The following is a 25352-nucleotide window of genomic DNA, read 5'->3' as shown; positions in this document are numbered from 1 at the left end:
GTCCCGTTGGCTGATTCACCACACATCAAGTGCTCCATGATGCTGTGGAAGTGTGGTTTAATTAGTTAACAGATTTTTCAGCAAAGGTTACTCGACTCACTTCAAAAGATTTTCCATGGCGCCCACGCACGGTCTCTCTCTCCAATCTCACTTGTGGTCTGCTTGGCCGCAGACCCACCCACTCCTGCAGGACCTCAGCTCGGCGGAGTGCCGGTAACATCTTGCAACAGCCGTTCAGGATGAAGTCCCTGTCGGCTGAAGACACTTCAGTGTTCCAGTCCCCAAGTTGATGTGTCCCTCCAAGCACCACCGAGTCCTGGCTGGAACACGCAATCAGTTTTTCAGTTAGAAGGGCTGTCATATATGTATCGTCACAGTACAGTGTCATGAAATGACGAGGAATTCATTTGTTTCTGACAGAAACATAAAAACAAGTAAAATCTGTACTCACTTTGGTATGATATAGTTCCCTGCGTCACTATCGTCTAGAATAACATGTTTCACCCAAGGAGCTTTGACCTGCAAATGGAAGAAATAGAAGTATTCAGATAAGAAGATCAAGAAAATTAAGTTAGAACAATTGAATATTTTGGCTCGTTTAAGCTAATAGAATAATTATTCCTGTATATTACATATTACATATTTTGCTTAGCAGTTCTACAGTTTCTATTAACCTTTAGAAAGACCACTTGAAAGGCATGGTCACTTTCTAAAATGTATCAAATGAACATATTTTTGGAATAATCCATTTATTATATGTTTCTTTTCTTTATTCAAATAATATTTTAATTTCATTAATGTTAATAAAAAACAAGTTTTCTCAGCATCTTTATATGCATTTCCATAACAACACAGGAATTAATTAAATAAATATATTCTAATTAATAGCTGAAGAAGGTCAAATGTTCTAATATATGTATTTCCCATTTAAAGAATAATTATTTTATTATTCAAAGTGAATACAGAACCAACACGGTATTCATCAATTGTTGTGTAGGCTGATAAGGCAGAAATGCAATGTTTTTACGTTGGCTGCCACCTGACGCACTTGTGCGCCATTGAATATGACCCAGTTTTGCTTGCGTTTACTGGTTGGCACAGTGAATGGGCTTTGTTCTTCTGTAACGGCACTCACGTCAAGGTTCAAGTTACATGTTCGGGTTGTTGGTTCGTGACCCGTTGCTTTGACACATGATGGTATAACAGATGAAAGTGCCAATGACATTTCCACTGGTTCTTCAAATTCCAACACAAAAATAAATGCAAAAGGCAAATCAATGAGAAAGCCATGTAAATAGTGCCACATAAAGCAGAAAAGAACCAACTCCATTTGTTATTGTGGTCAGTTCCCTGAATATCCTGCACGTTGCTTAGAACATTGCTTTCTTGTGCTATACATGATGCAAATGACAACAATAATATTCACTACTGCATCAAAAAATAGGTACTGTAGGATATTCCAGGTGTGAACACAATGTTTACATAATAATGTAACATCATTTGTTACAACGCAGTATTCACCTACCCCCCTCCCCTCTCCCACTGATCTACTCCGCGCTACACTCACTCCGTAAGTTGCATTCAATACAGCAAGTTTGTTCCACACAGCGCAAGGTGAGTCATCATTTATATTTTCCGGTGCCTCGCTCGTTCTCTATTTGATTACTCGCGTTAATACTAACTTCTTTCCCCAGGTTCATTGGGGTTCCGATTGAACTGAGACTACTTCTGTTTAACACAGCAAGTTTTTCATTCCACCATAGAACATGTCCAACTTTGTCAACTTTTAATCTTATGCTAGTCTCATCGGACAACTCTTCCCTCTACGCTAAAGTGGAACTCACGTCTAGAACTTTCTAGAAGCATATACTTAGTTATAAATTTTAATTGTGCAACGCAGGAGTAACTGTCAACCAAAGACTATCTCATCAAGAGTTTTTACGTGACTTCACAAAGATTTTACTTGTCAACGTGAACACTTCTTTCACTTTTACCATAATTCGCATATACGGTTTTTCACTTTTGTCTGTCATTCCACCACCATCCCATCCTTCTAGATCCTCTCTCATTTCTCCACATTATTTTACTTTATTTTATCACTATGTCTTCTACTGGCTAGGCTGATGATGGTCCACAGTGGACCGAAACTAGTACCTATTAATATTATTGTAATGTTTTTGTAAAACATCAAATGATTTTTTAGTATTGAGAAGGTGGAATATTAAAATTTTGTATTTACTTTAAGCATAGTCTTAACTCAATACGGAACCTAACAATGAAGTTTATTACTTTGTATAAATATGATGTATTTTTCATGTGTATAATTAAAAAATTCACTTGCAAAGTTATATCTCCCATCTACTACCTTCAACTAAAAGAAAAGAAAAATATATCGGTTCCTGGCGTAATTTATAGGTTTAATTAAGGTGGTAGTGAACATGTTAATAGGTACAAAAAGGGGATAAATTTAGGAAAAGTGTCTGAAAGAGATGCTTATGTCACCATATTGGCTCAACCTGTTTATTGAAGAAGCAATAAAATTACTCAGCAAAAACAAGTGGAATAAAAATAAATGTAATTAGTTTTATAACTGTTCAGTTCTTCAATCTGCTGTAATAATTATTTATTTATTTAGGATCGTTTTCAACCTCCTATGGGTTATGATTACACAACTTCCTTGACTGTTGATGATCTTTCCTTTTACGCCAATACATCTTCATTCTCTTGCTCGCTTTTGCTCGTTCCTCATCCTAGAACACCCTTCTTGTTCTCTTGGGTTTATCTACAAACAGATCCATCACCTCCGCAATTTTCCTTCTGAACGCTGCTCTATTTAATATCTCCCTCCTCATTGCCACATTTTTTAAGATCCTGATGAACTTCTTTCAGCCATGATACTTGGGTCTTTCTTCTTTCCTGGAAGATGAGGATCTTATTTGCTGGGCGTTCCGGTCCCATTCTTCTCAGGTGTCCATAGAAAGTCAGTCGCCTTTTCCTTATCAAAGTTGAAATGTTTTCACATTTTTCATACAGCTCTTGATTTATTTCAAATGGAAGGTAAACTCATTTCCTGTTGCTTTCTTGGGTCCCAGAATTTTCCTCAGAAATTTACGCTCTTTCCTTTCTATTTCGGTAATCCCCATTCTGGGAACTGTCTCCGCTGCATAGAGGCATTCAGATTTTACCACGGTATTATAGCGTCTGAGTTTGGCTTGTTAGGAGAGGGATTTGGACTTACAAGTTTTCTGGCATAATCTGAATGCAGTCTCCACCTTCTTTGTTCTTTCTTCGATAGCTGGCTTCTCGTTGTTGTCAGGAGTCAGAATCTCCCCTAGATTGTCCATGTTGGTTCTTTTGGGTCTATGTTCATGTACTTAGTTTTCTCAAAGGATATTTGAAGTCCTGCCTTTTCTGCTGTTTCTTTCAAAACCTCTATCTGTGTAGTGGCAGTCTCTAGAATAAATATTGAATAAATAAATTTATGAATGACCTGAGAAAGAAAACATATGGAAACAAAATTATGCCTGAAAAAGAAAGAATTTATTTTAATTTATGTTAATGTAATATATTTACACAATATGTATATGGGAGCGAATGTGTTAAGGAGCTAATGAATGATGGTGAATGAAACTGAGTGAAAAGGTGGAAGGAATTGGCTGTCACATTTGACTGGAGGTGAAAATGGGAAACCATGGAAATCATTCTCAGGACAGCCAAGTGGGGTTGAAACCCACATGTCTCCCGAATGTAGAGTTGGTTCCATAGCCGCAGGCAGCCAGTCTGTTAGGTTATGTCAAAGTGTTATATACCTACAGTCCCATGCAAATTCATCGGAATGCGGCAATTAAGTACACATTTTAAACATTTATTTACATAATACATACATTGAATACATTGTACCGTAATAGCTAATAGTTTCTCCTTTGTGTTTTGTAAGTTCTTTGACATGATTTGGCATTGATTCTAAAAGTTTTGAGCACGTATTTTTCACTTCATCCTCATGCATGTTTTGCGAGTCTCCTTTTGCAGAAAGCCCACAAGTTTTTTATGGGATTTATGTCAGGAGAGTTCCCTGGCCACTCTAAAATATGAATATTCTTCTGACTGAAAAATTTGTTCACTTTCTTTGTAGTATGGCAAGGAGCGAGATCTTCCTGAAAAATTCCGTCACCACCTGTAAACCTCTTCTGCAGCTCAGGAACAACTCTTTTTTGCAGTATTTGGATGTACTAGTCAGATTTCATCATCCCTTCAACTGCTACTAAGGGTCCCAGCCCTTCATGTGTGAAACACCCCCAAAACATCTTCTGCACAGGGTGTTTTATGGTCTGGTGCAAATGATGTGAAGTTGCTGCCTCATTATTCGCTCGGCACACATATTGATCCCTCTACCCCTGCAGTTGAAAATAACTCTCATCAGAGAAAAGAATTGTCCGGTCCTGATGACTACGTGCCCACAAAAGATATTTCTTGCGCATTTCTCCTGTTAGAAGGTGTTTGCAGGCTTTCCTTCATTCATTCATTCATTCATTCATTCATTTATTTAGCTTCCATAGACTGTACAATTACATATTTTGAAATATGCCAACAGTATAGGAGTTGTCAAGTGATTTCCTAATACTAACAATAATATATGCACAACAATGAACATTTTGAAACAGAAGAAGAACAGAAACACCACATACCTCAATGTTAGCACATCACATCTTATTTTTTAAAAATAATATTAATAACCAATATTTACAAGACAAAATAAAAATATATTGGTGTGGTGTTAATAATGTGAACATAGTCAATGTGACATTAACATATTTTTAAGGCTATATACTAGATTACAAGTTAATAAGTAGTAGCATCATTACCAGCACTTCATCATGTATTCTTCTGTACTGTAGAAGCAGCTACTCAGCAGGAGATTTTTTAAAGCTGTGGTAAATGAACTGACGGGACTAATATCTTTAATCGTATTTGGAAGCTTATTATACAATCTGATTCCAACAGAGTCTACATGTCTCAAGGCAATGGTTTTACTCTTGTGTTCGATAAAAATATTATTTCTTGTTCTCGTCTGGTAATTGTGATTGTCAAAATTCTTTCTGAAGTGATCAATATTTCTTTTCACGTGTAGAATGCATTGCATGATGTATATGCTTGGTACTGGGAGTATCCTTAGTCTCTTAAATAATGGTCTGCAATGATCTAACCTGTTACGTCTCAATATAATTCTGATAGCTCGTTTCTGTATTCGAAAAATAACATCAAGATTTGATTTGTAACAGCCCCAGAGACCAATAGCATAAGTGATGACAGAATGGAAATATCCAAAATATGCCATTCTAACATATTCTTCACTACAACTATTAGACAAAATCCTTAAGGCAAAACAAACAGAACTCAAGAGACTTCCCTATTTTTTTAATATGACAATCCCATCTTAATTTTTCATCTATATGGACACCTAAAAATTTTGTGGTCAACGAATTTTCAATTGCATTTGCATTTAATATAAGGTTGTGTTTTTTTGCAGTTTTGTCATGGTAGTTAGATGCCTTGAATTCCATGTACTGGGTCTTTTTAAAGTTCAATGTTAATTTGTTTTTCCTGAACCATGATTCTAACCTAGACAGGACTGTATTTGCTGTAGTTTCTATAGACGTAGGGTCAGGATTATTAATAATTATGTTTGTATCATCAGCATACAGAACTGCTGTTTCTACCTGATTATTGTGAGGAAGATCATTCACATAGATCAAGAAAAGAACAGGCCCCAAAATACTACCCTGCGGAATACCTAAGTCTATGCTTTTTACCTGAGAGTGATATGTCTCATTATGCCCTTTACTGTTACAATGTGTAATTTCAACAAACTGGGATCGTTTATTCAGGTATGATCTAAACCAGTCATTAACAATACCTCTAACTCCAATCTGATATAATTTGTGCAACAATATTTCATGATCAACAGTATCAAATGCCTTTGAAAGGTCAAGAAATAGTCCTATCACAGTTTCATCATTGTTAAGAGCATTTACGACCAACTGTGTAAAATGTGATAAAGCAGACAAAGTACTTCTGCCAGCTCTGAACCCATGTTGTGCATTATTTAACAAGTTATATTTGATTAAAAATTTAGTAAGCCGATCTTTCATAGCACATTCAAATATTTTTGAAATAACCGTAAGTATTGATATTGGTCTGTAGTTATGTAAATCGTGTAAGTTTCCACTTTTAAAGACTGGGATAACTTTAGCTATTTTTAGGAGATTAGGGAACTGACCACTAGAAAATGATTCATTGATGAGATAAGTTAAAGGCTGTACCAGATAGGGAGCACATTTTTTAATGAGTTTTGTGGGAACTTCATCTACACCTGTGGAAGTTTTGTTCTTCAAAGATTGTATGATTTTAAAAACTTCCAGTTCTGTTACTGGAGTTAACTGCATAGAGTTTTGCACAAAGGTTGGGAGTTCTGGTAATACATCTGATTTATTTGCATTTTCAAGTTTGTATGGTAGGGATAGAAAGAAATCATTTATATAATTAGCCAAATGATGAGGGTCATTCATTTGTATTCCCTTATCATTTTTTATGGCAGCAACTTTATTTCCAACTGCATGTCTGTTGGTTTCTCCCTTGATTACCTTCCATATGGTTCGTGATTTATTGCACGACTCTTTAACTTTCTTGTTATTGTGCATTATCTTAGCCATCCTAAGAACTCTTCGATAGACTGATTTGTAGTTTTTAACATACTTACAAAAAACCTGGTCACAACTCTGCTGTGCTAATCTACTTAGTAATTTACATTTTTGACTTGAGATCCGTATACCCTTCGTGATCCATGGCTTTTTTGAAGATTCATTAATTACTGCAAGTTTTTTTGGAAAGTGTAATTCAAATTCCGTTAAAAAAATGCTTAAAAAGGTTCTATACTTTTGGTCAATGCTATGACCGAATGTTATTGGAGTCCAGGTCTGAAGTTTAAGGCTTTCAATGAAACTGCCACATGCAGCTGCAGAGAAAAAACGAGTTAATTGTGCTTGCTTTATTTTGGTTGAATGCTTGCTAGCATTCTCAAATTCTAGTTGTAAAATTTGAGCATGATGATCTGATAATCCAAAATTTATATTGGATGCTTGCATTTTAGAACAATGGAAATTAATACAAATGTTGTCTATCGTTGTAGCTGAGGTGGCAGTTACCCGGGTGGGTGTAAAAATTAAGTGTTTTAGATTACAGCTTTGAAGAACATGCAGTAGTTGTGAAGTTGATGGAAGGTTTTCTTCAGCAAAATCTATGTTAAAATCACCACAAAGTATTACTTCTGCGCTGCTATTCCTACCGAAAATGTTATGAAGGACTTGATCTAATTTTTCTAAGAAAATTTCCACATCAGCATCCGGTGAACGGTACACGGTTAACAGAATTACCCTTTTACCATAGGGAAGCTTAAATTCCACTGAAGTTAGTTCAAAATCTAATTCAGAATTATGCACTTCAAGATCCTTCCTTTCTTTACATTCAATTCCTGCTAACAGATGTCTACAGCAAACATTAGAAATGTGCGGATTCACTCCCCTTGATTGAAATAATAACAATAAGTTATTTCACTCCCCTTTGCCACAATTCACGTGCCAAGCTCACAGCAGATAGCCTAGGGTTTAATTTACTTCTCCTGAGGAGAAAATAGTCATCAGTTGGTATCGTTTTCTTTTTCCTGTCACCGTTCCCTGTTTTCTATGGTGAAATCGATCCAGTTTGTTTGTACAGCTGAATAATTCTATTTATAGTGCCTACACTGACACCAAATTTAGTAGCTAACTCTCTTTGTGTCGTAGAAGTATTTTGAGATAATGCTATAATCGCATTACGCTTCCTGGGAGTCGTATCCATCGAAGAAACAGGTATTACTACCACCTCAAAAATCCTCCAAAGTGACTCACTTTGAAATAAATACTGAAATAAATACTGCTTTTATCCACAACAATCACCACACAAATTAAACAACTGTGAATAAAGTGCAAATAACGTGTAGAGAGCATGGGAATTAAGATTAAGTCGTGCATAGCACATTGTCACTAACTGTTGGGAAAATAATGAAAAAATTCCATTGTTCTGATTAATTCACACAGGACTGTAGGTACAATAATAAATAAATACTTCATTGCTAGGGATTTGTGAACAGCAGATGAGTGTTAATTACGGTATTGCTTGCTATGCTGCATACCGTACATAATTTTGAATTCAGTGGAGGAAGCAATAATGGATGACCACTTGAGATAAGACATCCTACCCGACAGATAATGGAATGACCACTCACCCTCATAACTTGTCCACGGATGGGCTGAATGCTCACGTCTCCCACCAGCTCCCGAGCCCCCAGACCGCTACAGTTGACCACCACATCGTACCCGTCGGCTGCAACGTCAGGCAGGGACGTCACACGCTTCTTCAGAAGGACACCCCCATTGGTCTTGAACTCTTTCAAGAGATACGGCAGGAAGCGCGTTGGTTCGCACGTGAACATGAGCATTTCGTAGCCAAACCTTGGTAGAACAATGTATTTTGTTTAAACTCTTAACTTAAAAGTCCAATATCTTCCTCTCTTTTTTGGCAAAATATTAAAAGGCCAACAATATTCATGCAGCCTACAGTAAATAACCTTTTCTCTCTCTTTTTCTCTCTCACTCTCTCTTTTTGGCCCATTTCTCTACGGGGTAAGGTATGAAGTGATATGAATCTTCACAGTAATATTTTTGACTGGGTGCCCTTCCTGACATAAACCTCATCAGAGGAGTAATGACGTGAAATGTAAGACTTGCTTGAGATATTATGGTAGGGATGGTGGTGATGGTGGTGATTTTTGTTTTAAGAGGAAGTACAACTAGGTAATCATCCTCTCTGAACAAATGAAGTGGAAAAGAAATTTAAAATAAAGCAAAATTATTTATTCAATGAAAGAATGTGGAAATAAAACAAAAAATATAGAATTAAGCCAAAAAATTACTAACGAATCAAAAGGGAACGTGTGTTCCCTGAGTAACAGTACATTTGTAATTTATGTATCTTTGATTAATCCACTGTCACACATAAAGCGGATGACGAGATCGGCAGTAGTCGTGTCATCGGCTAATATGCATTCAAGTGTTTCCTGCATTCCGAGGCTCCATCTTAGGCCAGAGAGATCAGCGCACTCTGTGAGGATGTGGGCTACGGTGAAGTCGGCGCCACAAGAACACACTGGGGGGGGGGGGTCTTCCCTCCTTAGGACATAAGAGTGTGTAGATCGTCCATGACCTATCCTCAGCCTACACAATACTGTGGCCTCTGTACGCGAAGGCCGGAAAGAGGACCGCCACACGGTGGTTGTCTTCTTAATTGCTCTCAGCTTGTTGGGAGTTCAGATGGCTAGCCACTCCAATTCCTATGATGCCAAGATGGTTTGATGTAGCTAAAAACAAATATCTTTAGCAGGTACATTAATAGGTCTTGAATGTAAAAGTACCGCTTCCTTTGCAGCTTTATCCACAAGTTCATTTCCCGCAATCCCAACGTGGCTTGGAAGCCATGTAAAAGTGATTCTGGTGCCAGCATCACTTAACCTGGCTAGAAGGTCATGAATCTGCTGCACCAGTGCGTGTTGCAAGAAACAGGTTTCAATAGATTGCAGAGAACTTAACGAGTTGGTACACATAAGAAAATGGTTTCTTTCGTCACCCAGTGCAAACTGCAGAGCTTGTAAGATGGCGTAAAACTTCGCAGTATGCACGCTACATACACTAGGAAACGAGATCTTCATGCTCATATCATCAGTAACAGAGCAACCAACATTTTCTCCGATTTTAGAACCATGCGTGAATATATGTCTCACGGCCAGATAATGGTGAAAGAAGTCCTGGAAATACCTTCGAAAAACGGAGGAATCCGTGTTCACCTTTGGTCCACGGAGTAAATCTAGACGTACTGTATATCCGGTCGCGGAACCAACCTTGGAGGTACCTCACTAATAGTCTGTTCAAGACAACCATCTATATCTATATTTAAATCACAACACAAGCTGTCAGTACCAATATAAATGGTCTGTTATTGGACATTTACTCATTCGGAACAAATATTTCAGGTTCCCTATGGGAATCAACATCTATATCACAAGCTATCAATTCAAACCCGATTGGTCGTGTGACATTTGGCCGGTCTTGGTACATCTGGTGGTATTGGGTACTAAATATGCATTGATAGCTTGGATGTAGCAGCATTTCACGAATTTTGGCAGGGAGGGAAAGGGTTAAAACCGGTGCCAGCACATAACTTACTGTTGTTGAATAGCACCGAGGAGTCTGCTCCCCATACAACGGACGAATCACCATCGACAGTGCCATATCCCCTCACTCCATATGAACACTGCAGAGAGGTTTGTAACTGAATTCAGGCTTTTGGCACGCAATCTATTGGTAAGAAATTGTATACTTCCACCTCTCGTACCCTGCCAGTCAACATTCTGATGACTCGAAAACGGCTAACCACAGTGTCTGACTGTGGAGATTTCACGCCTTAACGATCGTGGCCACCAGGCGGGCGGACTTTAAACTCATATATAAACACCTTTTGCACCTAGTTACTTACATAGCCACAAGTAGCATGCAACTCTACGCTCATTTTTCAAAGTCTCAGACAAATTCCTGTCACTGTGAGAAGGAGAAGAAGACAGGAATAGAATCTCATTTATACCTGTGAAGACTGTGACATAGGTCTGTGTATCCTTCCTTGCTTCAAACCAGATCATATGACAACAAACATTTGAAAATTATTTTGTACAGAATTATGAAAGAAAATTTGTACTGTTCCACTGAATTTCTTCACTGTTTTGACAGTAACATGTCTGTTTCTTTCATTGTTAAATGTTTTTTTTCTTCATGGTAACTTTACAGCACAGTTACTGTAAATTTTTTGTTGTAACTGTTCACAGCTGAAAGAATTTTACAGAATTCTAGTTTATTTTTAAGTAACAAATATATTCCCGACTTATTATATTATTGTTATCAGCTCCTCAAAACTGTAAGGCTTCATTCAGATGGCGCGGGAATAAACCGCGGCCACTTCCGCTTACTCTTTCACACACAGCGAGTAAATTAGAGCCACGCAAAGCTCCCCACGCTTTTAAACAGATTCCTTGCAACAAACTTTTCAGTGTAAGTGATAAATATGGACCATCATCATTTTTGTTTACTCTACTTTCTACACTTAAGAAAAAGGAAATGAAGCCGGAGAATGTGGGTGCAGCGAGTGATGGGACAGAGAAGTCAGGCAGGAGCATTTGCCACACTGTTTCATGACTTGAGAATGGACGATGGCAAGTTTTTTAACTACTTTTGGATGTCAGTATCCTCCTTTGATTAACTTCTGCATAACTTACACAACCATCTCCTTCTGGAAAACACCAAAATGAAGGATTCCATACAACCTGCTGAATGCCTTGTTGTTGTGAGTGGTTTGTAAATAATGGAAATGATATACAATTATTTATCACTAGTTACCAAATGCATTTCTTTCCTTGTCAGACATATTCTCGAAATCGCTAGAGATTTTGTGGCAAATCTGCTGCCATGCCTCTGTTGTGTTTGTCCTGGATTTGTATTCTTCCACAGATTGTTCCACACCACTGTTCTTTCTGACACTAAAGTTATCAAGTTATCATTGTCTATTTTGGGCTCCATAACAACTGCAGTAAATCACACAGACAAAACCACATAAATAAATTGAAAGTAAATAAATAAATGTACCAAATTTAGCAATGCTTCCAATGATTGGGCGCAGATCTACTGATGACGTGCGAGCGGTTGACCTACATGGCATGTGACCTCCGGAGAGGCCTGGTGCAGGTCTTTTGATTTGATGCCCGTAGGCGACCTACGCATCGTGATGAGGATGAAATGATGATGAGACGACACGACACCTACACCCGGTCCCCGTGCCAGGGGAATTAACCAATTATGGTTAAAATTCCCGACCCTGCCGGGAGTCGAACCCGGGACCCCTGTGACTAAAGGCCAGCACGCTAACCATTTAGCCATGGAGCCGGACGACATTCTACTAATGTCCAATAAGAACTAAACGCAAGCACGGGACCACATCCCACTACGGACTCCCTACCCAAATATTTCTCCCGTGCATGGTTACTCTCTGCCTTTGGCATCCCCTGAAAGATTCTATTTTATCAATCAGTTCTTAGTTTATCCAGATCTGCAGCTAAGCGAGGAAGCAGGACCAATTCATGTCCTCTGAAAGAGACCTAAGAAGAATCATCAGAACTTGTATTAATAAAAAAATACTAGATCAAAGGAGTCTGGAGAATCCTTCCTAATGGAACTGCCTATCGAGAGATTGGCCTAGTCACCAGCACAACCAAGCAGAAAAGAATCTCTTATTTCTTTCACATCTTGTGACTGCCAGGAAACAGGATTTTATGATGACAAGTGATGAGAAATATTGGAAAGAAGATAGGAGGACAATGGATATGCAAAATTCAGCAAGATCTCAGAGCAGTTGAACTCGAGATAGCAGATGCAGAGATCAAAAATAAATATAACACCTTTCTTAAGACATGCATTTTCAACAGAAATGATACATAGAAGGACTATAATGATTTCAGACAAATTGAAAAAATTACTTTGAAACAAATGAAAAAGTACTGGGCAGATCACAAGAACCAAACAGTACAACCTTCAAAGAGAAAGCACAATCTAAACATTGGAGTTCAGTTATTGGAGGAATGCCTGAATCCCAACCAGAAATTTATTCAAGGGTTCTGACATCACTGGTGGCCATGCTGTATATGTTCTTACTTGTACGTCCTGCCGTGTTGAGAGCTCAAGTCCCTCAGTTGTTTTTCATCTATCGGACTGAAACCGAGAACGGAATGTCTCCATAATGGAAGCGAGGAGCCTTCCTCCTGGGTAAGCCACGTCATGGGCACAAGCGACACACCAACCTCCCCGGCCAGAGGGCTCTGCCATAACTCCCGGAACAAGAAGTAGGTCTCGCTGGCCCAGCGACTGCAACAAAAACAAAAGATATTGCATTTTTTTATACAGCGATGGTTTGAGATAACACACTAATAAACAAAAGGTAAGGTTATATAATGGTGAAGACTCATGGCAAGTGTTGTCTAACAAATTAATATCTTCTTTCAGTATATTAGGCTGTGCTGACATTGTAAATATGTCTGTTTCAACTGCTTTATTCTTAAGAAATGTGAGAGCGCGTCTCAATTGAAATTTAAAAACACACAGCAGCACATGCACACAACTGTCTCTCTGCTCCATGGATATCCGTTATTGTTTTTGTTGGTGCTATTATTATTATTATTATTATTATTATTATTATTATTATTATTATTATTATTATTATTATTATTATTATTATTATTATTATTGTTGTTGTTGTTGTTGTTGATGTTGTTGTTGTTGTTGTTGTTGTTGTTGTTGTTGTTGTTGTTGTTGTTGTTGTTGTTGTTGTTGTTGTTGTTGTTGTTGTTGTTGTTGTTGTTGTTGTTGTTGTTGTTGTTGTTGTTGTTGTTGTTGTTGTTGTTGTTGTTGTTGTTGTTGTTGTTGTTGTTGTTGTTGTTGTTGTTGTACCGGAGGGACACCACCTCCATACATTTGAACTGAGTGCCTTTTAGAAGGCCATCTGTGATCTAAACCCTGAAAGTGTGTACCACTATTGGAAGAAGTTTTGAACTTTAATCTTCAGATGTCTCTACTATCGACTAATGTGCCCCTCTGGGCAATTAATTTTCAAAGGAATTTTGGTATTTCTGTTTTCTAAACTGCAGTGTTTGTGGACTGTTTTTTGGTGTTCTAACGTTACTAGCACTTCTATCACTTCCTTCTTTGTGAAATTATTAGCCAATCAAAAATTTTTGTACTTATTTTGTTAGCCAATCAAAATTGTGGGTGTGTACAGGCCATCGGCCTAGAGAGTTCTGGAACTTTCCCCTCTGCTGGGAGCTTTTGGGCCATTTTGTCTGCTTCATTGCTCCAGTCCAGAGTGCTTACGTTTGTAAAGGAGGGGAAAGACTTGCCCACCAGCTCAAGGTAATGGCAGACATCTTTTAAATATGTGATAGTTTCAGAAAGCTGACTTGAAGGGAAGGTTTCAAAATTCATTCTTAATGTAAATTTCTAAAGTTTAATATCTTCTTTTAAATGTAAATTTTCAAGCAAGTCTAAGGACTTTATTCAAATCCCTGCTGGGAAAGATGTAACTTAGGGAATAACGAGTGTTCACCCTCTTTTAATTCCCATTGAACTTGGTAAAGGGTGACTGTGATTTTCTAAGACTTTAAAAATCTTAACCTTATTTTTGAACTTAACATTTTCACCACCTAGTCACTCTCTGTAGTATAGGCGTAGCCTCTGTAACTTCGGGCCATAAGCCCACGTAGGAGTGCAAGTGTTTTGCCTCCTTGCATGTTGTTTATGGCCGATTTCTTAAACCTTTTCTTTGACCACTAAGGCCATTTAGAACGGGCACTTATTGCCTCTGTTTATTTTCTACTTACTCATAGTCTATTGTGGATCAGACTGCTGACCAGAAAAGACAGTGAACTCTGTTTTCTAGGTCTGTCTAGTGTGTAGATAAGAAAATTGTGCCTTGGAAAGGGTAAGTTTAGGAGCTCAGTCTCCTAGAGTATAAATTGAAGGGAGCAAAGGTGTAATTTTGAGCCACAAGCTCATTTTATGATTAAATTTTGACTCTGAGTCAATGTTGTGATCAGAGCTGACCAGCTCAACATTTGTCTACTCAACTATTATTTGTTCATCAAGTTTAAAGTCAGAAAAAAAGAAAGGAAAGAAATAAAATTTCAAATTTTAGTGCTTAAAAATTATGCTCTCATCTTTTCTCTGTCCACCCATTCTAACCCGCACCTTCTTGCACTTCTGCAACCTACAATATTCCCGTAACCATTATTATTATTATTATTATTATTATTATTATTATTATTATTATTATTATTATTATTATTATTATTATTGGTGTTGTTACCCTCACAATAGCTGGAGTAGCGCCTATTGATTTACTAGCTTTTCAACGACAGGAAATCTGGTGTACTCAAGGAGAACCCGGACAGAAACATGCAAAGAAGTTAGGCCGTAGCCGACGAATGGAGCGCTGGAAACAGAGACAAGAAAATGAGCCTCGAGGGAAATGGACAAAGCAAATAATACCACATCTAAATGATTGGATTGATCGGACTCATGGTGAGGTAAATTACTATATTACTCAGCTTCTAACAGGGCATGGGTACTTCCGTAAATTTTTGCAAAATTGAACATAGCCAGCAGTCCAAAATGCATTTATTGTCGTGATATAGATGACGTCCTACATACTTTCTTCGTGTGTGATCATTGGTTGACAGAAAGAAGTATTGTGGAAGCTGAATTCGAAGTATTATCTCTAGATAATATTGTGCTTGTGATGCTGAGAAATCAGGAATCTTGGGATAGGGTGACAGAATATGTGGAAAGTATCCTGCGCCAGAAGAAGAGGGATCTGGATGCTTTTGAGCATCACTGAAAGATGAATGAAGGAAGAAGAAGTCTGAATGACTAAAAGCACGACATTACCCTGAAGTAATGTGAGAGTGGTTCTGGGGTAGAAACAAACATTGTGGGAAAATGGGTGTGTGGTTAGTAGTGGGTAAGAATCCCACACACTCGTGGTGCAGACCCTTCACGAGTGTCTCATGTAAGATTTTCCACAATCCCTCGCAAAAATTATTATTATTATTATTTAATAATGTTATTTGCTTTACGTCCTATTAACTACTCTTTTAAGGTTTTCGGAGACGCCGAGGTGCCGGAATTTAGTCCCGCATGAGTTCTTTTACATGCCAGTAAATCTACCAACACGAGGCTGACGTATTTGAGCACCTTCAAATACCACCGGACTGAACCAGGATCGAACCTGACAAATTGGGGCCAGAAGGCCAGCGCCTTAACCGTCTGAGCCACTCAGCCTGGTATTATTATTATTATTATTATTATTATTATTATTATTATTATTGTTTAAGTGAATGTAATTGCCTGACAGTTGACAGGTTTAGTGATTTATCTCTCACTTGATATTATCTGCTGGAGTGTCTTGCAGCAAATAGGGCTCCCACAGACCAGCAGAGCCATCACCGGTCGTGTCTGGACTCAGCTGCTCCGCGAAGACTGTAACCTCCAGCCATGGCATGCGTCTCTGCGCCACCACAGCCGTGCTCAACCCGATCACTCCACCTCCAATGACCGCCACCCGCGACATGGCTGCAACACAGCACTCCTACATTCATTGCTGGGATAAAAGGAATTGTTTGGGTTGGACGAGTTTCCTTGCTCGTGTAAATAACATGCACCTTTAAACTGTATGTAAAATTACCAAGACTTAATTTTAGGTTTAATTTTAAACAAACAGGAAGCAAATTGTTGACAGTCATATTACTGATAGCTCAGGAATGGATTATTCCTGTGGTAATAACAAGAAGAAACAGTGTGCTAATAAAAAAAATAATCATTTGGCCTCAACTATCCTGTGCAAGCGTCTGCCTGGCTACTTTCTCCACAAGTTTGACGTTCTGTTTTACTCTAGGCCCATCAGATGTCAGAGTAAACCGAATCTCTCTTGGGCGTCTATGGTTGAGTTTTAATGATTTTTTTGGGTGAGCTGGTGGTGATGATTATTGTTTTAACAGGAAGTACAACCAGGCAACCATCCTCTATGTAACACTAATCTTCTTCTTCTTCTTCTTCTTCTTTTTCTACCGCTTTTCCCACACCTGTGGGGTCGCGGGTGCGAACTGTGTCGAACATGTGGATTTGGCCCTGTTTTACGGCCGGATGCCTTCCTGACGCCAACCCTATATGTAGGGATGTAATCACTATTGTGTATTTCTGTGGTGGTTATTAGTGTAGTGTGTTGTGTGAATATGAAGAGGAAAGTGTTGGGACAAACACAAACACCCAGTCCCCGGGCTAGAAGAATTAATCAGAGACGATTAAAATCCCCGACCCGGCCGGGAATCGAACCCGGGACCCTCTGAACCGAAGGCCAGTACGCTGACCGTTCAGCCAACGAGTCGGACCTCTATGTAACACTAATCAGAGAGAAAAAGTAGAAGGGATTCGGCACTTTGAAAATTGAAGGCATCAGCCAAATGAAGACAAGGTCCACGAAGGACGTGAAAATGAAGACTCTCTAGGCCTCGAGTACTGTCGGGGTCGGAAAAGAACAAGAGTTAACCACGGAAGGTTGGATAGGATGGATGAAAGTGAGGGGCCTGGCACAAGTAAGCGGAAGCAGTTGCAGGACTCGGCGAAGAGCCCCATGGTCGCCAACACACGTACCCAAGTTGAGAGCCACTGGGGCCCCTTCTAGTCGCCTTTTACGACAGGTAGAGAATACCGCGGGTGTTATTCTACCGCCCCCACCCATAGAGGGAGCTCGGGTGAACACCAAAAGTGTCGTACGACAGTTGAGTGGACTTTTCTTGCCCTTCAAAAGTCCGACTACCTCTGCCGAGTTTGAACCCGCTATCTTGGGATCCGGAGGCAGACACTCTGCCACTGATCCACAGAGGCAGCTACATTGTACTAAATAAATTCAAACACGTTCCTTAGTTGGGCATAACGAATATAATAATAATAATAATAATAATAATAATAATAATAATAATAATAATAATAATAATAATAATAATAATAATAATAATAATGCCCACCTGGTGGCCATGATCGTTAAGGCATGAAGTCTACATGATCTGACACCAAGGTTAACACGTTCAAGTCCCATTGGTAAACAAATAATAATAATAAAACATTTTCACCATCAGAATGTTGGCCGGGAGGGTAGGGGAGATGGTGGTATACAATTTGTGATCATTAGATTGAGTGCCGAAAGCCTGCATTAAATTCCATACCTCTCCGCAGTGCTCATATGGAGTGAGAGCATATGACGCAGTTGATGGTGATTAGTTCGTCGGATGGGGATGTTAAGGCTTGAGCAGACCCCTTGGAGCTATTCGACAGGAGCAGGCTATGTGCCGACACCTGCCTCACCATCATCATCCCACATCCAGATGCGCAGGTCGCTCATGTGTGTCAACTAGAAAGACCTGCACCAGGCGAGCCGAACATGTCATCGGACACTCCCGGCACTAAAAGCCATACAATAAATAAATATTTTTTCCAAGTTCTTTACGTCGCACCGACACAGATAGGTTTTATGGCGACGATGGGATAGGAAAGGGCTAGGAGTGGGAAGGAAGCGGCCGTGGCCTTAATTAAGGTACAGCCCCAGCATTTACCTGGTGTGAAAATGGGAAACCACGGAAAACGATCTTCAGGGCTGCCAACAGTGGGCTTCGAACCCACTATCTCCCACCGAGCTCGATAGCTGCAGTCACTTAAGTGCAGCCAGTATCCAATATTCGGGAGATAGTAGGTTCGAACCCCACTGTCGGCAGCCCGGAAAATGGTTTTCCGTGGTTTCCCATTTTTATACCAGGCAAATGCTGGAGCTGTACCTTAATTAAGGCCACGGCCGCTTCTTTCCCACTCCTTGTCCTTTTCTATCCCATAGTCGCCATAAGACCTATCTGTGTCGGTGCGACGTAAAGCAACTAGCGAAAAAAAGCACTATCTCCCGAATATTGGATACTGGCCGCGCTTAAATGACTGTAGCTATCGAACTCGGTAATTAATTAATTCATTCATCAAGGTACGTCAGATCACCATTTCTCGCCACGAAATGTAAATATTATGGATCGTTGATTACTGACGGTGGATAGTAGAGCCGCACAATCAGTGATGGTGGTGGTGGTGATTATTGTTTTAAGAGGAAGTACAACTAGGTAACCATCCTCTATATAACACTAACCAGAGAGAAAAAAAATGGAAGGGATCCGACAGTTAAAAAAATGAAGGTATCAGCCAAAGAGAGACAAGGGCCACGAAGAGCGTGAAAATGAAAGACTCCTTAGTCCTCGAGTGCTCTAATACCGTCGGGGTCAGAAAAGAACAAGAGTTGTCCGACGGAGGTCGGATGGGATAGACGAAAGTAAGGAGCCTGGCACAAGTAAGTGAAGTCATGCCAGGACTCATCTGAGCGCCCCGTGGTCATCAATGCACGCTCCCAAGTTAAGAGCCCCTGGGGCCCCTTTTAGTCGCCTTTTACGACAAGCAAGGGATACCATGAGTCTGACTTCCCTTCGACTAGTCAGCTCCTTTGGTCAGAGAACGAACCTGCTGCTAGAACGGAAAGAGACAGACTCGTTGCTGCTCGGTCGAGATGTGCGATGGGCGATATTTGAACAGTGCGAATAAATCAAACTGCGAGTTGTCATGTTTCTGCTTCAAGAGTGTTACAGTATATGCATTGGCTGTACAAGAAAGATGTTCGGACAACCAGTGCATGCAACAACGGAGTACCTACGCGTGAGACACGTGGAATTCCGAGTCTTCGAGCTGCTCGATCTGTTCATCGTGATCAGATGTTTATGACATGCCATATTTTATTTCTTTATATTAATTCCATGGAAAATACAAGTTAAGCATTATTTCATCTACGATGACTAAAATTATGCAATTATCTCGGGCCATATAAAGTCTTAACGTGTTTTGTCATTTTCCGGTAATTTTTCATATTATGATCATATTTCCCCGAGAATTTTCGTGTTTTTGTCATATTTAAAAAATCTTTTAGTCCATTTTCGCATGTCCGCTTTCAGTCGTCTCAAAGACGATTTTTTTTCTTTTTTTTTTTTTTTTTTGCTATTGGCTTTACGTCGCACCGACACAGATATGTCTTACGGCGACGATGGGATAGGAAACGCCTAGGAATTGGAAGGAAGCGGCCGTGGCCTTAATTAAGGTACAGCCCCGGCATTTGCCTGGTGTGAAAATGGGAAACCACGGAAAAATATCTTCAGGGCTGCCGACAGTGAGGCTCGAACCCACTATCTCCCGATTACTGGATACTGGCCATACTTAAGCGACTGCAGCTATCGAGCTCGGTAAGACGGATTTTTCACATCTCCTAATAGTTGTCTGTAATTTCTTATAATTATCTTTCTTAGAATCAAATACGTATGTGAATTAATAGCGTAAGCTATGTGGAAAGAGACAAGTGCGTAGAAAGCAAGAGAAATGCGAGGAGCCTCAATTGAACTCTAATGATTTGACGTACCATTTCAAATATGGTCCAGAAACACCCTGCGGTGTTTTCCTGTTACAAGTCAATGTTGCTTGAAAATAGAAGATCGTTCCTATTGAAAACTTTAAAATATATGTAAGTTGCTATTGTATTTCTTTCTGATCGCCCATCAAAATGTAACATTTATTTCATTCTGTGCAGAGTCGGGAGTTAGCTCCGGAATGAGTAATTAAATTAATTCAAAATATAATAATAAAATTAATATTATTACTTATTTATTATTGAATGTTCTAAATTTTAAAAGTATATTTTCAATATAATGTTAATTTAAACAGCGGCAAGATTCTGAAGACTTCGAAAATGTGACCAGAAAAACTTTAAGTCATATTTATTGCCATACTAGCTGATGTACCCGTGCTGCGCTGCGGGATTCTTAGAAATACTGACTTTGCGGTTTTCCTAACTGAAGTCAGCATAGGTCATACAAAAATGTCAGTAGGAATGTAGCGATTAAATGCAGTGTTATCATATAAAATACTCGATTAAATGAAAAACCGCACATTTTCTCACTTTTGACGAACAGTACTACGGTGCCGATCTAACAGTCCAAAGTTCCAGAGCTGGAATTCCTCTACCATTATTCCGTTAAATGTGCACACTGCTCATTCCAATCAATGCCACAGAGTAGGGATTGAACAGTTCGGATGCTATGATGAACCAGTGTGTTACGTACCAGTAGTATCAGAAAATTTATGAACCAGTGTGTTAAGTACCAGTAGTATCAGAAAATTTATGAACCAGTGTGTTACGTACCAGTAGTATCAGAATTTATGAACCAGTGTGTTACGTACCAGTAGTATCAGAAAATGTATGAACCAGAGGAATGGCATGCTAAAGCTATCTAACTCCACAGCTACTTCCCGTCAATATTCAGGCAGGCTGTCACACTCAGTACGACCGGGCGAGTTGGCCGTGTGGTTAGGGGCGCGCAGCTGTGAGCTTGCATCCGGGAGATAGTGGATTCGAACTCCATTGTCGGCAGCCCTGAAGATGGTATTCCGTGGTTTCCCATTTTCACACCAGGCAAATGTTGGGGCTGTACCTTAATTAAAGCCGAGGCCGCTTCCTTCTCACTCCTAGCCCTTTCCTATCCCATCGTCGCCATAAGACCTATTTGTTTCAGTGCGACGCAAAGCAAATTTAAAAAATACTCGGTACGCAGCAGTAATCCTATCGATCGGAGATGAGTTGCAACAGAAGACACAGAGCACATCACAACAAACAATGGTCAATGTAACGTTATTGTTGAACATTTTATGAATTTTCCATATTGTAGCCCTTCCCATTTAGTTTTCTTTCGACCCAGCGATATTAGGGCGCCTTATAAAGCTATTTATAGCGTAGACTGTAGTTCCTTATTCTCCGACTTAACATACCGATTTTCATTAAATTCTGATTACCTATTTTCTCGTGACTCGGCGTCGGTATGGACTTTGTAACAAACATCCAAATTCATTAATATCTCTGTGATCATAGCCGGTACGGTAACAATGTATAAGACATAAATGATCGGAAATTTAATACAATACAACTTTAGGTATGCAGTATTTATCGATACGACCATTAATAACATAAATATTCGAGAATTAAATTGTAGGCCTTCCCCTAAACTACTATTTCTCTCGCCTTGAATAAAATTATTTATGTCCCAGATTATAGCGACTTATTCCTCGACTTTGCATACTGATTTTCATTAAATTCTCTTCGGCCGTTTTCTCGTGACGCGTGTACATGCAGGCAGGCAGACAGACAGACAGACAGACAGACAGACAGACATTAAGGTAAATTAAACTGCATTTTCTTGTTCCTGTGGACACGACCGACACACAAATACCATACTTTTTACATTCTGAGCAATGTACATACAAAACTCTTATTTTATACAGTATATATATAGATTTAACACATTAACACATTTTTTTTTACCGGACGAGTTGGCCGTGCGGTTAGGAGCGCGCAGTTGTGAGCTCGCATCCGGGAGATAGTGGGTTCGAACCCCACTGTCGGCAGCCCTGAAGATGGTTTTCCGTGGTTCCCCATTTTCATACCAGGCAAATGCTGGGGCTGTACCTTAATTAAGGCCACGGCCGCTTCCTTCGCATTCCTAGGCCTTCCCTTTCTCATCGTCGCCATAAGAACTATCTGCGTCGGTGCGACGTAAAGCAACTAGCAAAAAAAAAGGGGGGGGGAATAAATACTTGCATATTTCTAACATTTTTAGGTCATAAACACCCGGGCCCTAGTGATCAGGCAGCATGAACAGTTCGGTGCCTTCCAAACACTCACTGAATAGAGTCCTCGAGTAGGAAGCTCTGAACTAGTCGACTCATTTCTTGTACATGTGGTTTTGGACAGTTCTAGCGGCTACTGTAGTCAAATAATAATAAATAAATAAAAAACCATGACGCAACAGCCCCGAAGGGCCATGGCCTACCAAGTGACCGCTGCTCAGCCCGAAGGCTTGCAAATTACGAGGTGTCGTGTGGTCAGCACGATGGATCCTCTCGGCCGTTAATCTTGGCTTTCAAGACCGGGGACGCTGTCTCACCGTCAGATAGCTCCTCAATTGTAATCACGTAGGCTGAGTGGACCTCGAACCAGCCCTCAGATGCAGGTAAAAATCCATGACCTGGCCGGGAATCGAACGCGGGTCCTCCGAATAAGAGGCAGGCACACTACCCCTACACTGCGGGACGGCATAGTCAAATAATAACAATGGTATTTGTTATTATACCATTCATTAATATCTCTGTGATCATAGCCGGTACGGTAACAATGTATAAGACATAAATGATCGGAAATTTAATACAATACAACTAACTACATTTTTACGGTTTTCGCAGACGCTGAGGTGCCGGAATTTAGTCCCACAGGAGTTCTTTTACGTGCTAGTAAATCCACCGACGCGATACTGACGTATTTGAGCGCCTTCATATACCACCGGACTGAACCAGGATCGAACCTGCCAATCTAGGGTCAGAAGGCCAGCGCCTCAACCGTCTGAGCTACTCAGCCCGGCGCTAGTGTAGTATTTCATCTGGACATGTCCTCTTTATAAAAAGCTTCAAAATGGTTCTTCTTTTTCTTCTTCTTCAGCATCTTCTTCTTCTGTTGCTGTTGCTACTCCTCACAGAGGTTTGGCGACTTTCATACAGTAAGTTAGCTACGTTGCGTTACCAGTATTACAATTGCCATATCGTAATGTCGAGCAAGTGTTGGAAGTTCCGCGCGATGATCTTCTTCACTAACGTCTTTGTTTACCTTCTATGATCAGTTGTATCAGGCTGTATTTATCAATTCTGAAGATGTGTCCGAAATAGGCTGGTCTCCTGCATTTGATAAGGGTTAAGACTTCACATGATTTTCCGGCTCAACGGAGAACCTCCTATAGAGGGCGAAAGGGAAAGTTGTATCGTCATCGAACGGAATAGCAGAGAATTTGCAAGGCATCGACTACACGAAAACCATTTCTATTTTTTGGACGTACTGTAGGTGGTCTTAATGTGATGGAACGTAATACAATACAATACTTTTATGTAAGGTAATACAGTAGGTAAGAACACGTGCCGCAGTACAGCGGATTGCTTCTGTATGCTGTGAGTCACAGGACAAGCGACCTGTTGTGACAAACACAACACACCTGGACGAAGGTCAGAGTAGTAGAGTGGATCACAACAAGCACACGAACTGGTTGATGTTTACAAACATCCGCGACGCGTGCGACGTAAAGCAAAACGAAAAACATTGATTTTTTCCCTTCTGGACAATAACAGGACGTTGACAGCTGTATCATATACACCCCTCAGTTGGGGACCATGGGGCCCTTAGCTGAGCCGTGACATTGCGTCCACTTACTCGTGCCAGTCTCCTCACTTTAATCTAGGCCTATTCTATCCGACCTCCCTCGGTCAACCTTTATTCTTTTAAGACGGTATTAGCTTTCCAAGGCTTAGGGAGTCTTTAATTTTCACGCCCTTCGTGACCCTTGTCTTTCTTTGGCCCATACGTTCATTTTTCGAAGTGTTGGACCTCTTCCAATTTTTTCCTCTGATTAGTGGCTAGTCAATTCTACTTCCTCTTAAAACAATAATCACCACCACCACCACCACCACTATAAATCCCTCACGTTTTGGGTGTAACTTTCCCTTACACACTGCATACTGCATTATGGCAAAAAAAAACAGGCCAAGCCATCTCTATACAAAACAAGGGAGAAAGGTAAAGGTTTCCACTATTCGTATCCACAACTCTTGGTGGGGTAGAGTGGTTAGCCCTAAGCCCAGCCATCTTTGCCCCCCCCCCCCCAGACTTATATTTTGTTTAGACTAAGTGAACCCCTCAAGAGTCGTGTATTCATCAGAAGTGGAATCGAGCTCGCGTGCCTTCAGAAGAACCGGGCGCGCGTTTACTCCCTCGATTAGACAGTGTATCTGGCGTTCAGCATTAAATAATTAACTGCCAATATTTTTTTAAAGACACTGTGTGATGCAGAATGCAGTCTTACCTCGTGCTCCGTCTGGTCGTTGTCAGATCGTGTTAATGACTGCTTGAGGTCACCCGTTATCTCTCTATTATCAAATCAGTGTTCTTACATGGCCTGTTGCTGAGTGAGAGACAGCTGGCCTGGCGGCAGAAAACAAAACTGGCCCCCTGAAATAAACTGTGCAAAACCTATCAATAACACATATCAATTTAACTGTATCGGATACAAACATACAGTCTATACCTCTTCAACATATTATGCAAATGGATATCAACATTGCGAAATCAAAAGTGACGATGATGAGGATATCAGATCGGAAGAAACCTTTGAGGATAACTGTTGACAGTCGAGAAATGGAGAATGTGAAGCAGTTCAAGTACTTGGGAAGCTCGCCGACAAAGGATGCCCACTGCACAAATGAAATTCGAGCAAGAATCGCCATGGCCAAAGTCACATTCAACAGGAAGAGGACCAATGTTGCCAGGTCTCCCGAAATTTCAGATCATCTTTCAGCACACCAAAAAACCCAAAAAAACAAAATAATCTCCCGAAATTTCTTCTAATCCAAATTTAAGGGAAACGAATAATAATGATTAATGGTGCATCATATATTTGT

General features: G+C 40.0%; 1 protein-coding gene across 1 annotated transcript in view; it reads right to left on the bottom strand.

Annotated features, from left to right (window-relative positions):
- The window catches only part of Daao2 (D-amino acid oxidase 2), a 36155-nt gene extending 11261 nt beyond the window's left edge, over positions 1-24894 (bottom strand). Inside the window, exons 1-6 of the mRNA XM_067159330.2 lie at positions 24758-24894; positions 16121-16310; positions 12843-13052; positions 8321-8546; positions 452-519; positions 101-320 (exon numbers count right to left, since the gene is read on the bottom strand). Coding sequence (XP_067015431.2) covers positions 101-320; positions 452-519; positions 8321-8546; positions 12843-13052; positions 16121-16308 — 912 coding nt within the window. The 5' untranslated portion in view covers positions 16309-16310; positions 24758-24894. The remainder of the gene's footprint in view (positions 1-100; positions 321-451; positions 520-8320; positions 8547-12842; positions 13053-16120; positions 16311-24757) is intronic.
- Positions 24895-25352: the final 458 nt, after the last annotated feature.

The sequence above is a fragment of the Anabrus simplex genome, chromosome X, assembly GCF_040414725.1.
Source record: "Anabrus simplex isolate iqAnaSimp1 chromosome X, ASM4041472v1, whole genome shotgun sequence".
Lineage (NCBI taxonomy): Eukaryota > Metazoa > Arthropoda > Insecta > Orthoptera > Tettigoniidae > Anabrus > Anabrus simplex.
Note: the sequence above shows the minus strand (reverse complement) of the source record. Positions and strands in the feature narration are given on the sequence as shown.